At 38.2% G+C, this 15993-nt stretch overlaps 1 protein-coding gene across 1 annotated transcript in view; it reads left to right on the top strand.

Moving 5' to 3' along the window:
- The window catches only part of LOC116501401 (ras GTPase-activating protein 1-like), a 120880-nt gene that overhangs the window by 63701 nt on the left and 41186 nt on the right, over positions 1-15993 (top strand). Inside the window, exons 8-13 of the mRNA XM_032206931.1 lie at positions 174-324; positions 5104-5182; positions 6619-6739; positions 8619-8775; positions 9471-9558; positions 11782-11859. Coding sequence (XP_032062822.1) covers positions 174-324; positions 5104-5182; positions 6619-6739; positions 8619-8775; positions 9471-9558; positions 11782-11859 — 674 coding nt within the window. The remainder of the gene's footprint in view (positions 1-173; positions 325-5103; positions 5183-6618; positions 6740-8618; positions 8776-9470; positions 9559-11781; positions 11860-15993) is intronic.

The raw sequence follows: 15993 nt of genomic DNA, 5'->3' as shown, positions 1-15993 counted from the left end.
GTAGTTTAGTATTACATCCCATTTGGGTGAAGAACAGGGATCACTTTGGGAACTTACCTCAGACTTTGTGTGCAGTTCTTGATAATTTGTACAGAAGGAGTTTTGATAAGCACTCATAAATGACACTAAGATAAGTAACACTTGAATAACACTTTATTATGCTATCTTTTCAGTTGGTCAGGTGTGCGGTTTTCTTGTGAGGCCTTCAGATAATACACCTGGTGATTATTCACTTTATTTTCGGACCAGTGAGAATATTCATCGTTTTAAAATATGTCCAACATCAAACAACCAATTTATGATGGGAGGCAGATATTATAATAGGTAAGTTTTAAGTTGTGTGTATTTTTTAACTTTTGTAAAGAATTTGTGTTGTTGATAATTTACTGATATGATCATAAAATTTCAGTATTTCTTAATGTACTAAGAGTTTTACCTGACTTGCTTAGTAGCTACTTGTAACTAAGCATCTTCTAAGAGCCCTAAAAAGCCTAAGTGTAAGCTTTAAGAGGGATTTTTTAGAGTATTTTGGTACCTAGGTTGCAAAGATCTTTCTCAGTGAAAGAGAGCTGCTTGGTTTTGAAAGACTTAGTTTTAGTTGTATGTTTTGGGGAAATACTAATATACTTCTAGGCTCAAATTCTGTCCAAGTTAGTATTTACTGAAAGTTGTTGAACTTCTTGAAGTTAATGGAAGATAATAAGGATACAAAATGAAGGTGGTAACTGCCCCAAATTGTTTACCACAAGATCTACTTCAGAGTAGGAAAAAAAAAAAAAAAAAGTTCTATTTCACAGGTAGTTTGAATATCCAGACACAGGACTGGAAGTTTGATAGCCTATATAAGCAATATTATGTGTCTGCCTATATTCCAAAAGCAAGCCAAAATTTTCTTGGGTGATCATGGGGAGGAAATATTTTTTGGTATATCTCAGAAATCTGATGTTCTGTGATGCATAGGAAGGACTACTTTTTCCACTAACGTTTTCCCTTTGCATGTCCTCCCACCGTTCTGTATATATAAATTGCTCAGAATTTCTATTGATGAGTGTAACTGACAGACTCTCATACAGAAGTCTGCTTTCATTATTTTTAACAGCAGCTTTACAAAATAGCCAGTCTGTATTCTTTTAGTTGACTAATTTAAAGTTCTAAAACATAGGAAAAGATAAATACATACTGAGTGTGCTTTTGACTATAATGAAATACTGTTTTCCCATGGACTTTACTAAAGCATGTAACTTCTGTGATCTTTCTGTTTGTTCCATGAATAACATAGAAATGACTTCAGTAGTCACTTTCTTCTATTTTCATGGAAAAAATGGCAAAGTCAGTTCTAGGGGGTGATTTTGCTAACTGTATATCATGAAATCTAAAACACAAAATTTATGCTTACTGACCTGTTGGACACACCATCCTGAACATACTGTTTCTGATCTAAGCAGGGTTGGGCCCAGTACTTGGACGGGTAACTGCTTGGGAATACTGGGTCTGAGTGTTATAGGCTTCCAAAGAAGGGCCACAAAGACAATGAAGGGGGTGATTGGAGCCTCTCTAGTATGAGGAGAGAGCTGGGACTGTTTAGCCAAGAGAAGAGAAGGTTGGGGGGTAATCTTATCACAGTGTATAAATACCTGATAGGAACAAAGAAGAGAACCAAATGCTTTTTAGTGGTGTTCAGGGGCAGGACAAGAGGCAGTAGGCACAAACTGAAATGCAAGAAATTCCATCTGAACGTAAGAAAAGGCTTTTTCTACTGCAAGGATGACTGAACACTAGAAAAGGTTGACCTAAGAGCTTGTGGAATCTCTATCCCTTAGAGATGTTCAAAACATGACTGAACAAGGTCCTAAGTAATCTACTGTAGTTGACCCCTCTTTGAGCTGATGAATTTCACTAGGTAATCTCAGAGGTCCTTTCTGACTTTCTGACTCACCATTCTATGAATAACTTTGATGTATTTTACAGGTGTTTTTTATTTTGTTTTTGTTTTTGTTTTTGTTTTTTTAATTTTTCAATTCTGATTTTAGAAAGGATGGTAGGATAGGGATACTAGGCCATATCTCCTGCCCTTTTCTCCTATCTGCTTTCTTTCTGAAATCTAACCTTTATAACAGGTAGTTTTCCAAAAACCTGTAAAATGGGGGGGGGGGGGGGGGGGGAGGGGGGGGGGGTGTTATATCTGGTGATTCCATGTCAAAGGAGAATTGAGGAGAACATTGACCCAACAGTTAGACATCAAACAATCTTTCAAGTTACCTTTAATTTGAGAAATATGACAATTTGAGACTAGGAGACTGGAGTTGATGGAAGCCATTTTCATTTCAACTGACGGTTTAATCCATATTTTGATAGGCTGAACAATATGGGCCTAACACGTTAATATTTTTTAATAATTTAACAAAGTACATAGTGTTCTGCTTTCTGGATTCTTCACTATTTGAAATGTCAGCACTTACAAGAACTCCTAATTTACCCATTAACTATTAAACAAATGTTATTGCTCATGGTGATGAGATATTTTTAAACTATCCAAGTAGCTAGGACCTGGGCAGCCTAATAAGCTGTTAGCAGGCACAGTCAACATGAGTTCATCAAGGGAAAGTTCTGCCTTAGTAATTTGATCTTCTAAGATAAGGTCACCTACTTGGTGGATGAAGGGAAGGTGGTGGATGTAATCTTTCTAGACTTTAGTAAGGCATTTTGTACCATCCCTCAGCATCCTTCTGGACAAATTGTCCCAATTGTGAGATAAACAGGTTCACCCTATGCAGGATGAAGAGCTGTTTCAATGGTTGGCCTCAGAGGATTGTAGTGAATGGGACTACATCTGGCTGGCAGCCAGTCATTAGCGGTGTTCCCAGGGTTCAATTCACTGAACATGAGTCAGCAGTGTGCCCTGGCAGCCCAGAGGAAAACCACATTTTGGGATGCATTAAACACAGCATAGCGAGCCGGTCAAGAGAAGCAATTCTTCTGCTATATTTAGAGTTGGTGCAGCCCCACCTTGTGTGCAGTTCTGGTCTCCACAATATAAAAAGGATGTTAAGATGATTGAAAGCATCCAGAGGAGGGCAACAAAGCTGGTAAAAGGACTGGAAGGCCTGTCCTATGACAAGAGGCTGATGACACTTGGGTTGTCTAATCTGGAGTAAAGGAGGCTAAGAGGTGACCTCGTTGCTCTTTACAACTTCTTGAGGAGGGGAAATGGAGAGGGAGGAGCTGGCCTCTTATCCCTGGTAACCACTGATAGGACATGAGGAAATGGCACAAAGCTGCACCAGGGTAGATTCAGGCTGGACATTAGGAAAATTTCTTTACTGTGAGGGTGGTCAAACACTGGAACAGGCTTCCTAGTGAGGTGGTTGATAACCCCATGCCTGTCAGTGTTCAAGAGGCATTTGGATAATGCCCTCAAATATATACTTTAACTTTTGTTTAGCCCTGAAGTGGTCAGGCAGTTGAACTTTGTAGGTCCCTTCCAGCTGAACTATTCTATATGTCTAAAGATATCTGTTTGTTTTTTTTTTTTGTTTGTTTGTTTGTTTGTTTGGCTTGTTCAGCCATTTGGGCTGTTCAAGTGGCAAGGCAATATACAATGACCATCTGAATTGAGTTCACTGGGGGGAGGAGAGAGCTAAAGAACCCAACACTTGATCACTCCATCAAGACATAATGTCCTAGTCTATATGGTACTGTAACTCCAAAAGGAGTTTTCAAATACTATCCAGTTTATTCTTCAGCTCATTTTACAAAATTCACAGAAATTAGGCAATTGTTTCTTATGTTGAGGTATTTTTCTTATTGTTGAGGTATTTTTAACCATGGAAGTAGACAGTGACAGTAAAGGTATCTTGATTAGATGAACAGGGAAAAATATATAAAGTCGCTTTATTGATGATTGCCCTCATAACAAGATGCTGGCAATAGCTGTTCAACATGCAAAATTCAATTAGTCATTATTTTATTCGATGTGGTAAAGTCTAATTTTTTATGCAGAAAATGGTATGTGCACGTTGCATATAAATAAAATTCGAAATTTGATTTTAGTAATACTGAAAGAGAAATTCAAGTCACTTTACAAACCTGAAAAATAAAAATACTCATGGTAAGATTCAAAGATTGATCAAGCATGCACTAGTTGGATAAAGAAAAGCAAACAAAAATGTCTTTCTATTGTTTTGTTTAAATGTTTTCACAATCCTTTTATAGTTTCACATATCTTTGAACACAACTTGATCCACTTGTAATAGGGCAAAGATCTCATCACATGTGTCTTATTGATTACATTTTCACACATAGCTAACAGTATATATATATATAAAGTGAGAAAAAGCTTTCAGTATAGTTTTGTTCTTTATTTTCAGGTTCATATTTTATATATGAATGATTAATCTGTGTGATGTTAACGTTGCCCTTGTTTATTACAGTGGTAACTTTGAATAACTGCAAAAATAAGTTTGAGCAACAGAAAAATAAATTGAATTAGCTTGCACCTGTCACTGTTTCTCTCCTGATCTTTCAGAATTCAATTTCACTCAGATTCTGGCAATTAAAATGCAAGCTCCTTCTGTAGAGGAGTGCTACTGACTGAGTAACATGATTTAACATGAAAGCTCAGTGATTTTGAAGTGTAAATTGCATAATCAATGTTACAATACTTTTATATTTCCCCACTCCTGTCCAAAAAAGAAATTGCTTTGCATAATTTGAAGCATCTCCCATTCCCTTTCCCTAGTTTACTCAAGGACTTTGGAAATTATTGCCAATAAAATAGCAATTTTCAGCCTGGTTGGAAAGCTGGAAATGTCTATGCATTAACTGAATGTTGAAAAGGTAGTCTACTCATCTGGCATTTTCAACATCTGATTGAAAATGTTCTGCAGAGTTTAGGATTAACAGATTATGAATACAGTCTGTTAATTTTCATGACTTCAATGTATTACTAAATTGTCATTGCTGCAAACAAGATTATGAAGTTTAACACTTGATTTTTTTTTTTTAATTGTGAAGCTTAGCGTGATTACATGGAAAAGCAAATTCTCATACAGAGGAAAAACTAACCAATTTAACATTTAAATCTTATTTTTCTTATTTGAACAGTATTGATGAGATCATTGAACATTATAGGAAAGAACAAATTGTTGAAGGATATTACCTTAAAGATCCTGTTCCAGTGCAGGTAAAATTTCATCTCTGAGCATTTGTTGTTGAAGACATCAACTTAATCATCACCAAATATTTATTATAACTGAATTACAGGAGAGGTATTGATGATAAACAGCATCATCTTCGCCTGATTTTTTGTTTTGAGCTTGTGTGCTTATTTCATTTTAACCTCCTATATATTCACTCATCTAAGGTTGGCTTCTAGTCAACAGAACGTAATGGTAAGTTTTGTCTGTGCTCTGAGGTGTAAATGCTCTGCCTTGTGTCCCCAGCTCTGGTTCCTGATTAAACCATTCTGTGCCTCAATCCCATGTTGGGCTGTATCTGGCATCTTTCTTCCTCCAGAGAAACCTGTATGCACAGAAAGCTGGGATTGTAGGGCATGTTCTGGAACACTTGTGTTGTATCCATTACATTAATACAAGGGCATTTCTTGTATTATCCCTTCATACCATTCTTGTAGTTGCCCTGCTAACACAAAATCTAGTGCAAGTTAATGTTTCCCGAATGTGATGGACCAGAACAGCTCAGAATGCCATGTCATCAATGATGCCTTTTTCTGTAGGAATACTTACCAGATATATCCTAGAATATTAGGTGTCATTATTATAGCCACATTATATTATATTGTTTTATACTATCAGCTAGCAATTTAGTTTAAAACATTAGTAACTACATATGTTGTTTTGTGCATTATTTCCTTCATAGTTGTAGAGGTTATCTTGAGTTCCAGAAAATTTGGATATGGATTCAATTTTTAGTCCTGTTCTTCCTGGTATTAAAGTGTTTTTCATCTTGTCTTTGTTATTCAAAACTATAATTCTTATAGGCATATGGGGGGGAGCAGAGAGAAAAGAGTATTTGTGTTTCTGCTTTCTCCTATTGTTTTATGTTTGAATGTTACTCATTTAGGACATGAGTGCAAATAAGGTTAGTGAGGGAATGCACAACTTCTTGCATAAATAACTGTTTTAATTTAGATCTGCACCATTCTTGTTGCTTCAGAGTTTATCCTTAATTAGTCATTCCCAAAAGTTTTGATAGAAGACAGCCAGACACTCGATAACCTTTAAAGACTTATGTAAATTTTATATAAATCAATGTGAAAGGTGATGCTTTCTATTTAATGTTAAATAAATACAGATGTTACTTTGTAAACATCGGTCTGTATTTTATAAGAAAAATAAGGTTTATTCTGGTCTAATCATTCCACAAGAAATAGTCACATTACATTTCTGGCAAAGGTATTGTATGAAATTATATTGGTTTGCTAAAACGCGAGAGAACAATAATAAAAGATTGGTAGTGTTCAATAATATTTTTGGTTGCAGCTTCATAGTGTTTAATTGTTTCACAGTTGATTCCTGAGCTTTAAAAAAACAAACAGACAAAAAAAAAAAAAAAAAACAACAAAAAAAAAAAACTGCTGATTTCTCCCTTATTTACCAGCATCAAGAACAAGTGCTTAATAATACGGTGGATGGAAAAGAAATCTACAATACAATTCGTCGCAAAACAAAGGATGCTTTTTATAAAAATATTGTCAAAAAAGGTTATCTTCTAAAAAAAAGTGAGTTCTGTTGCTTCTATAAAATGTTTCTCTTAAAAAAAAAAAGCAGATTTGGATGCATGTTTTGTGTAGCACTGGTACCTAGTGGAGGCAAAATTGAAGTGAGCAAAAGGTTATAGAAAGTTATAGATATGAAAGGTTCTTTTTCCTTAAATTCACCAATATAAATACATAATACATAAAATGACACGTAATATAAAGTTCATTGGCAGTTCTTGCTGAAAAAAATCAGAGCAGCACAAAAACTAAGTGCCTTTCATCAAAGGTAATATTCAAACTCATTAAATGAAGTACACTTTTATAAAATTCATACTTAGTATGCAATTCATTTAAATTTAAGCTGATGGCATGAGTTAGAGAGCTAGATTAACGTAAATCAGTGCGTTCATTGGAGACCAGAGCTGGTTTAATTTTGTTATTCCAAGTTAGGTAATATGTGTAATTTAAAATGTGTATTCTGGGTAGTTCTGTACAGACGGAACTTAGTAGTAGTAGTTCTGTATAGACAGAACTATTAAAGTTCTGTCTAACACTGACACAGTCAACGTAATGTACAGTAATTGGATTAAAAGCTGCCTGACTCATCCCAATATATCCTTAAAGAATTGCCATTGAATAAGGTGTTGGAGTTCCAAGGAAGCTAGTCCCTTACCAAGTATCATGGTTTTATTTTTTTTTTGTTTCCGCTAAAGCTGATTTTAATGATCAGCAATACAACAAACATTTAAAAATTAAACATAAATAAAAAATAATAATAATGTTTCTAGAAATGACGAAGACCGTAACTTAAACAATAAGTTCCAGATAATGGTCTGGATAGCGAGCAAAAATGAGAAAGAAGGCAAGCACTTAGATATAGTCAAATATAAAAGATGCATTCAGAGGAAATAAAAACTAGATCCTCTGAATAAAGCAAGGAAAGCACCTCTTCTCTTGAGAGTGTTAATTCTGAGATAAGGTGTAGAGGGCTGTGGTAGAGTTGAGGAATTAGTTGAGAATAAACTTTTAAAAATAAATAAATAAATTTTTAGCTAAAAGGGATACTGAGATACTTTACATGTGCAAGCAGGAGTACTGAATAGGTATGGAGAGAGACACGTACCTGCATATAGAACAAAAAATTAATAAAAATCACTCTTCCATCTAGTAGAGTATGACTAGATGTTAAAGTAGGTTTTCCAAAACTGTGAGTTCTAGTCCTTGTTTATGAAGGTATGTGGTAGATCTATGATGATCAAGTTGAAAATTAATGCTGAATGCTTTTCTAAAAGGTACTGTGTCTTATGTTTTTACGTTTTTCTCTGAAACGTGGAACTGGCCAAATTCTTGGATATAGGTGTGTTTGGGTTCAGGTTTGGTTCTGATTCAAGTATGTGTATATTATGTTCCTATTTCTATTCTGTAGTGATACGGTTTTAAGATATCGTGATGCAATTTGTTATGCTGAGCAGTTAGTAAGAGTTTAGGAATAATTTTCTCATGTCAGGAGAAATCCGTTTCTTAATTTAAAATAGCTTTATTAATTTGGATTGTTTACAGCATCACACATTATTTGCAAACTGCATAGTCAGTCTTCTCATCGATATGAATGGAGTTGTCTGGGCAGCTCGTGCACTTGCTTAATCCTGTTGAGATTAATGAAAATGTTTAGAGAACCATCTACAATTGTACCTGAACATGTGAAGAGGGACTGTTTTTAGCTAGATGTTGCAGAAAACATTGCATATGCATACTGATATTACTGCTTAAGCATGGTTAACTGTATGTTGTTTTTCTGTTTGTATTTTGACAAAAACCTTACTGCCCTCTTTTTTCTTCATTTACAAAATTTATATTTTCTTTAAAACAATATTGTAACTTCCTACTTGCTTTTTTACAGGTAAGGGGAAGAGATGGAAAAACTTGTACTTTATATTGGAGGGAAATGATGCCCATCTTATTTATTTTGAAAGTGAAAAACGAGCCACAAAACCTAAAGGTTTAATAGACCTTAGTGTGTGTTCCATCTATGGAGTACATGACAGTTTATTTGGCAGGTACGACACTGATTTTTTAATGCTTGTACATGCAGCAGGGCAGTTAACTGCTAGTTTGAGGCATGTACAGTACATGGACAATATGTCAGTAATGAACAAGGTGGGGTTTTTTTGTTTGTTTGTTTGTTTTCTGATTGTGAAATGTAAGCATTGTGACTGTTGGTTTATATTGTGTTTTATTCCATAGTTGGTGTAGATTGCAAGAGTGTATGTAGACAGATTTAACTGAAAATGGTAACTTGTTAAGCCATGGCAACTTGATTGCTAGCAACTGTTCATAAACAAATTCTAGTAAGAAATTTTAGAACTTAGTCTTAAGATTGTCTTGTGTGTAATAATGATTTGGGCTATTGCATTGTCATTTTTCAATATTGTGTATTAATTGTTCCCCATTTTGTATTACAGGCATTAAAAAGATTATGAAGCAACTCTATTGAGGGTTTTAATCCTATTGAACCAAAAATTGACAAGATCAAGGATTTTGTCAATTCCAAAAGATCTGCATTCTTTTGCTGATAGGTATTAGAAAGCTAAATTGGGGGTTGAAACTACTCTGTGTTCAATGCTCTATACAGTCAAACATCAGAAATGTATTAGTTCAGTGTGAACTTTGATTTGGCAGATATCAAGAAATGGAGGCATTTGTCAATGCTACAAAGATTAATAAGCCTTATGGGTTTTGTTCTTTTATTAAGGCCAAACTGTTTTCAAATAGTAGTTCAGCACTTCAGCGAAGAGCATTACATCTTTTACTTTGCAGGAGAAACTCCAGAACAAACACAGGTGAGAGATTTTGTTGATAAATATAATTTTAAAAGCAATTTTTTTTTTGTCTTGTAATGTTTAATATTTCCCTTCTGTAATAGAAATTTTGTTTAATATTTCCCTTCTGTAATAGAAAGCATGCCTACCACAGATGGTAGCTATGTCTACATTAACAAATATTACCATGCAAGTAGCAGATCTGTAAGGGAAATTGTTGATGCTGAGAATGTAGCTTTGGGGGTTTTACTTTGGACAAGTTTTAGTCTGGTCTCATGCACTGAACTCTCATTAGTTTCCCTAAAATATTTCTGGAGAATTATCTTTTGGAGTAGTTCAGTCCAAAAAAAATTTGTTTGCTCTCCAAGAATCTTCTATGTTATGAACCAAAGCATGGTAAGTGGGGAGTTTTCCTTCAAGAGTGCTTCTTGATGTGAACAAAAATGCTGATGCAAGTATGTCCAGCGATCAGAATTTGCTGAGCATTTTACAGTTATTTGTCCTGACCATAAATTGGTGGTTGTTTATATTCTTGGGCACTGATTTTGCATGAAAAGTAAGATTTATTTATTTTTTAATTACTATCATTTAGTTATTAGCTCTCTAGCAATTAATGTTTGCAGATTAAAAATCTGCAAACATTAATTGCTAGAGAGCTAATAACTAAATCAGTGGAGCCTAATTCTCTAAAAGTCACCCACCGACAGAAGAACGTATGTAAGATGCGATAATGTTCTTAATCATTAAGTTGTTTTGGTATTCCATGGCTCTGAAATACCCGTGTTAGAAGTTAACCTTTGCATTTGATTTTATTTAAGAATGTACAGTAGGCAGAATATTCTGTCCTGTTTTCTGACCGTTTGGTATAATCTGCTTTTGGGTTAGACTTGCTTAACATTTAAGCTGTTCACTGCATTTATAGGATTTCATTTATAAAATTATTCTTGGTAAGGCACATCAATTGTTTTACAGATGCTTCCAATTTCAGAAGTTTCAGTTGTCTGTACCTTGTAAAATTTCATGGAAGAATAGTTTTGTTGGTATATTAAGGAAAACTTGCCAGTTTTCATATAATGTGGTAAATATCAAAGCAGATGTCCAATGGATTGCATGATGTCTTTGATGTTTGTACAAAACATTTGTGAATGTAATGTGAAGTGTAGCCTCATATACTAGTGTCACTGTACATGCCATGGTGCATTACTCATGCTAGTGTAAACTTTGGAATTTAAGGGGAAAACTTTTCTTGTTAGGAGGGGGAATAAAGAGGAGTATATATCTAGGAAATATTTATATTAATTTAGAGTATTTAGGAGGTTCTGTGGGTCTTCAATTGCTTTTCCTTATTTGGATAAGGAAACAAGCTACAAAAAAAAATGCATAGTTGAGAGTTCTTCCTTTTGTGGAAGGTTTTGAAAGCTAAAACTTCACTCACAAAGTGATTTACCTGAGAATAGCTCCAATATAGAATGTACTTGTATATTTTAAATGTGGAAGGTAATGTAAAGGATAAGACTGAAAATGTCTTTTTAATTTTTTTTTCTTTAATGACATTATTAAATTGTACTTTGTGTAGGCAGCAGATCTTTGAACTACTACACCTTTATGAATGTTACTCAAAGCCTAAATTTTGTGCTTTAGAAAAACTTACAAAATTTGGGAGTGGGGGATGAAAACACGAGAATGAGGCTATAGCATATCTTCTACCTTACAAAATATCCACTCTGCTCTCTGCATTTGTGAGCAGAGAGAATGGGGGTGTAGGTTATAATTTTCACTGTTTCTCTGTTAATGCTGCTTTGTTTTTGTTTGAAGCATATGCAGTAAAATATGACTGTGATACAGAAATGGACGAGAGAATGATCAGAACAGTTTGACTTGTCAACTGTTATTTTCTCAGAAGCACCTAAGTCTTGCTTCATTTTACATACTGTTTTTAATTTAATGTAATATCACTATTTTTGAAAATTGGTAAAGGTCACACTGTATATCCATTAGTAATGCTTAATATTTCTAAAAGAGAATCAGTTTTGTAAATTCTTTCTTTAGTTTTGCTGAGTAAAGATGAATTTTGCTTTAATATTCAAATTTCATAATTTGAACTGCATACAAGTGTTTTTTTTTTTTCAATCTAAAGAAAACTTCAGATACTTCAATGTATTTTTATTTTTTAGACATGTCTGTTCTAGCGCAAGAAGGTGAGTCTGACTTCTTGTTACACTGTTCTGTGCCTTTCTGTCTTAGGACTGGATGAAGGCTCTGCAGATGTTTTGCAGTTTAAGAAAAAACAGTCCAGGGAAATCCAATAAACGTCTACGTCAGGTGAAGCTATATAAATAATGGGGGGGGGGGGGATTGTCTCCTTGTTGTAAAATGATGCTGATCTCAGAACTTTACTTTCAACAATAGCAAATCCTGCATGTACTTTCTTTCTTGGAGTTATGCAGTACCTTTGTTAAACCAACCGGAGTGAATTCCTGTTTGTTAACATAGAATGGCTTGGGTTGGAAGGGACCTTAAAGATCTAGTTCCAACCCCCTGCCACGGGCAGGGATGCCACCCACTAGATCAGATTGCCCAGGGACTCATCCAAGCTGGTCTTGAACACCTCCAAGGATGGGGCATCCACTACTTCTCTGGGCAACGTGGAGTGAAGAATTTCCTCCTAACCTCTAATCTAAATCTCCCCTCTTTTAGTTTAAAGCCATTCCCCTTTGTCCTGTCATTGTCTGCATGAGCAAAAAGTTATCCCCCTTTAGGTATTGAAAAGCTGCAATAAGGTCACCCCAGAGCCTTCTCTTCTTCAGGCTGAACAGCCTCAGCTCTCTCAGCCTTTCTTCATAGGAGAGGCACACCAGCCCAGTGGCGTGCTATCAACACAAATCTAAAACACAGCACCATATCAGCTGCTTTGAAGATAATTAACTCCATCCCAGCGAGAGCCAGCACAATCTCCACCACTTATTCCATACATTTGCATCATGCTCAAGTCCCACACTATCCACAATACATCCTCATTAATTACCACCCCCTTCCTGTCCTTTGACATATACACAGATATCATTCCCTTTGTCTATGGGAGGCCTCATTGAAATGTTTATAAAAGGGACGTTGAGTTCATTTAGTCTGTGACTTTGACTCCATCTGTTATGGTGGTCACTCAGGACAGGAGAGGCAACGTGTTGTGTCAAGTTATTGGGCACCAAAGCCAGCTCAAGTTGGCTTGCTGCTGCACTTGCCTGGCTTCTTCCAAGGCTCATCCTCCATTAGTTTGGGTGGTTCCTGTTACAGTACTTCCTATAACACACAACTCAAATCATGGATTACAGCAGTTTAAATGTATATCCACTACAATCTCCACCCCTTTTCCCTTTGGACTATGCTACAGAGTTTAACACTGCAATGAACTCCCTCCCTTGCCCCTGCTCCAGCATGGATCCTCTGTGGGCTACGGTCCCTTTTGGGGGTCTACCTGCTCTGGCATGGACTTATGCACAGGCCACAGTCCCTTCACAGGTGTGCCCGCTCTAGCGTGGATTTATCCAGTTACTTTGACTCCAGTTCATACCGGAGTTCTAACATGTATGGTACAGGTGCACTCGACTTTGTTCAGGCCTTGATAGTCCACAGTTAGCCTCCACTCTCCATCCGACCTTCACGCTGGACATATGGGACTACTAAAGGGTGAGCAAGTCTTCCTGAGCACTCCTGGGCTCCCCAGTCAATGAATCAGCTCATGGATGGGAACCAGGCAATCTCGGTGCATTATTGCCACTGATTCACTGTCATAGTAACAATTGGCACCTGCTGTTCTTTGACATGCAGCAACCTCACAACAGAAGAGTTTGGAAAAGGTAGACGGCTGTACAGCTGGGTAGAGCTCTTCTCTGTACCCAGGGCAACCACACCAAAAGCCTCCCAGTACCCTTCTGGGTCCCATCCTATAGGAAGGATGCACAGGGCCTCCAGGACAGTCACAGTGGAGTGCTTTTGTCACTCATTCCCAGTTAGGCTCACTTTGGCCTCCAATACAGTTAGCTGCTGGGATTCCCCTGTCACTCCAGAAATACCGATGGGTTCTGCCCCTTTATAGCTTGATGGCATTACGGTACACTGTGCACCAGTGTCCACTAGAGCCTTATACTCCTGTGGGTCTGATGCGTGAGGCCATTGAGTCCACACAGACTAATAAACCTGGTTGTCCCTTTCCTCCAGCTGGCTGGAGGCAGGGCGCCTCTAATCCTGGTCATTGCATTTGAATTCATTACTTGCTTCTTGTAAATGTGAATCGAATGTCCCTCCACTATAACCAGGAGTAAACTCAACCCATCTACTCTGTTTGGAGAACTGCCCAGTAGAAACTGGAACAGTAATTATCCTGGAAGAACACCCTTTTGTGATTGTTTTTCCTTGCAACTCACATACCCGTGCTTCTAGTATCAAGGTAGATTTATCATCCCACTTCCTCTCCTCATTTCCTCCCCGCGGTCACACATAAAACCACAGGGTGGCACGTGGTGTGCACCCACGATACCCTTTCCCTTGAACAAAAAAGGCTGATTCCTAATAGCTGAGATACTGGCCGGTATGAAAAGGGAGGAAGTCATTCTCTTTGAGTTGCTGGACTTCTTGGAACAGTTTCTCTACAGCTGAGATACAGGCCCATAGGAAGGAAGAAAGATTCTCTTCTAATTGCCAGAGTTGGCTGGCCACTACATCCACTGTTGGTGCCTCTGTGTCTCATTATCACCAGAGTACTTGCGGATGATGATGGTGCACTCTGTACAATCTTCTGCCTCATGGACCGTGTGCTCTGGACTTCATCTGGGTCTTTGGATACCTGATCATTGTCCAGGTTGCTATAGATTGCCTCCACCATAGCTAATTCGCTCAGGTACTTTATACTTCTCTTCATAGTTGTCCACTTGCCTGGGTGACGTACGACATCTTCCTTGAAGGGATACCTTTCCTTCACGCCTGACAGGAGTTGCCTACAGAGGCTGAGGGCTTGTGCCTCTTTTCCAATCACTTTGTCAATGGCCCTTTCCCTAGAGGGATCCCAGCTGCTTGGCTTCCCCGTGTTCCTGGCTACTGGCCCCCTTATCCCAGCACTGGAGCAGCCAGGTGATTCACCTGGACAACAGCTGAAATCTTTTCGCAAATCTCGCAGCGGTTTCTGACTCATAGAATGGCTTGGCTTGGAAGGGACCTTAAAGATCATCTAGTTCCAACCCCCCTGCCATGGGCAGGGTTACCAACCACTAGAGCAGGCTGCCCAGAGCCGCATCTAGCCTGGCCTTGAATGCCTCCAGGGATGGGGCATCCACAACCTCTCTGGGCAACCAGGCTCAAGTGTTTTTGTCATAGTTCTCCCAGGTAAAAAAAAAAAAAAAAAAAAAAAGTAGCGATAAACAGCACAGCAAAGTGCAAGAGCCGAAATCAGCCATTAAGAGCTCCTGGAATTTGATGTACAGCAAGAGAGGGAGGAAGCCACAGAGCACATGAGGGAACAAATAAACACCGCCCCAGAGAGGTGGCCCTCCTCTGGACCCTCTCTAACAGGTCCACATCCTAGTGCTGGGAGCCCCAGACCTGGACACAGTATTCCAAGTGGGACCTCACAAGGGCAGAGTAGAGGGGGACAATCACCTTCCTCAACCTGCTGGCCATGCCTCTGTTGATGCAGCCCAGGATGTAGTCGGCCTTCTGGGCTGCAAGCGTGCACTGCTGGCTCATGTCAAGCTTTTTGTCCACCACAACCCCCAAGTCCTTCTCTGCAGGGCTGCTCTCAATGTGTTCTTCTCCCAGTCTGTATTCATGTCCGGGTTTCCTCCGACCCAGGTACAGCACCTTGCACTTGGCCTTGTTGAACCTCATTAGGTTCACATGGGCCCACTTCTCATGCTTGTCCAGGTCCCTTTGGATGGCAACCCTTCCTTCTTTTGTATCTCACTCCATCATAGAAGACCACCAGATTGGTCAGGCACGATTTGCCCTTGGTGAAGCTATGCTGGCTGTCTCGGATCACCTTGTCCTGCATGTGCTTTGACATTGCTTCCAGGAGGATCTGTTCCATGATCTTCCCAGGCACAGAGGTGAAGCTCACCAGTCTGTAGTTCCCTGGGTCTTCCTTTCTACCTTTTTTCAAAATGGGAGTGATGTTTCCCTTATTCCAGTCACCAGGGACTTTGCCTGACTGCCAGGACTTTTCAAATATGATGGAGAGAGGCTTGTCAACTACATCAGCCAGTTCCCTCAGGACACTGGGATGCATGCCATCGGGCCCCACAGATTTGTATCTGTTCAGATTCATCCGGTGGTCTTGAACCTGCTCTTTGCTTTCATTGGGAGGGACTTTGCTCCCCCAACCCTCACCTAGAGGTTCAGGGATTCAAGAGATGTGGGAAGCCTGACTGGCAGTGAAGACTGAAGCAAGGGACTCGTTTATGATTTCTG

Source organism: Aythya fuligula, chromosome W (genome assembly GCF_009819795.1).
Source record: "Aythya fuligula isolate bAytFul2 chromosome W, bAytFul2.pri, whole genome shotgun sequence".
NCBI classification, from domain to species: domain Eukaryota; kingdom Metazoa; phylum Chordata; class Aves; order Anseriformes; family Anatidae; genus Aythya; species Aythya fuligula.
This window is presented reverse-complemented; position numbering and strand designations above follow the sequence as displayed.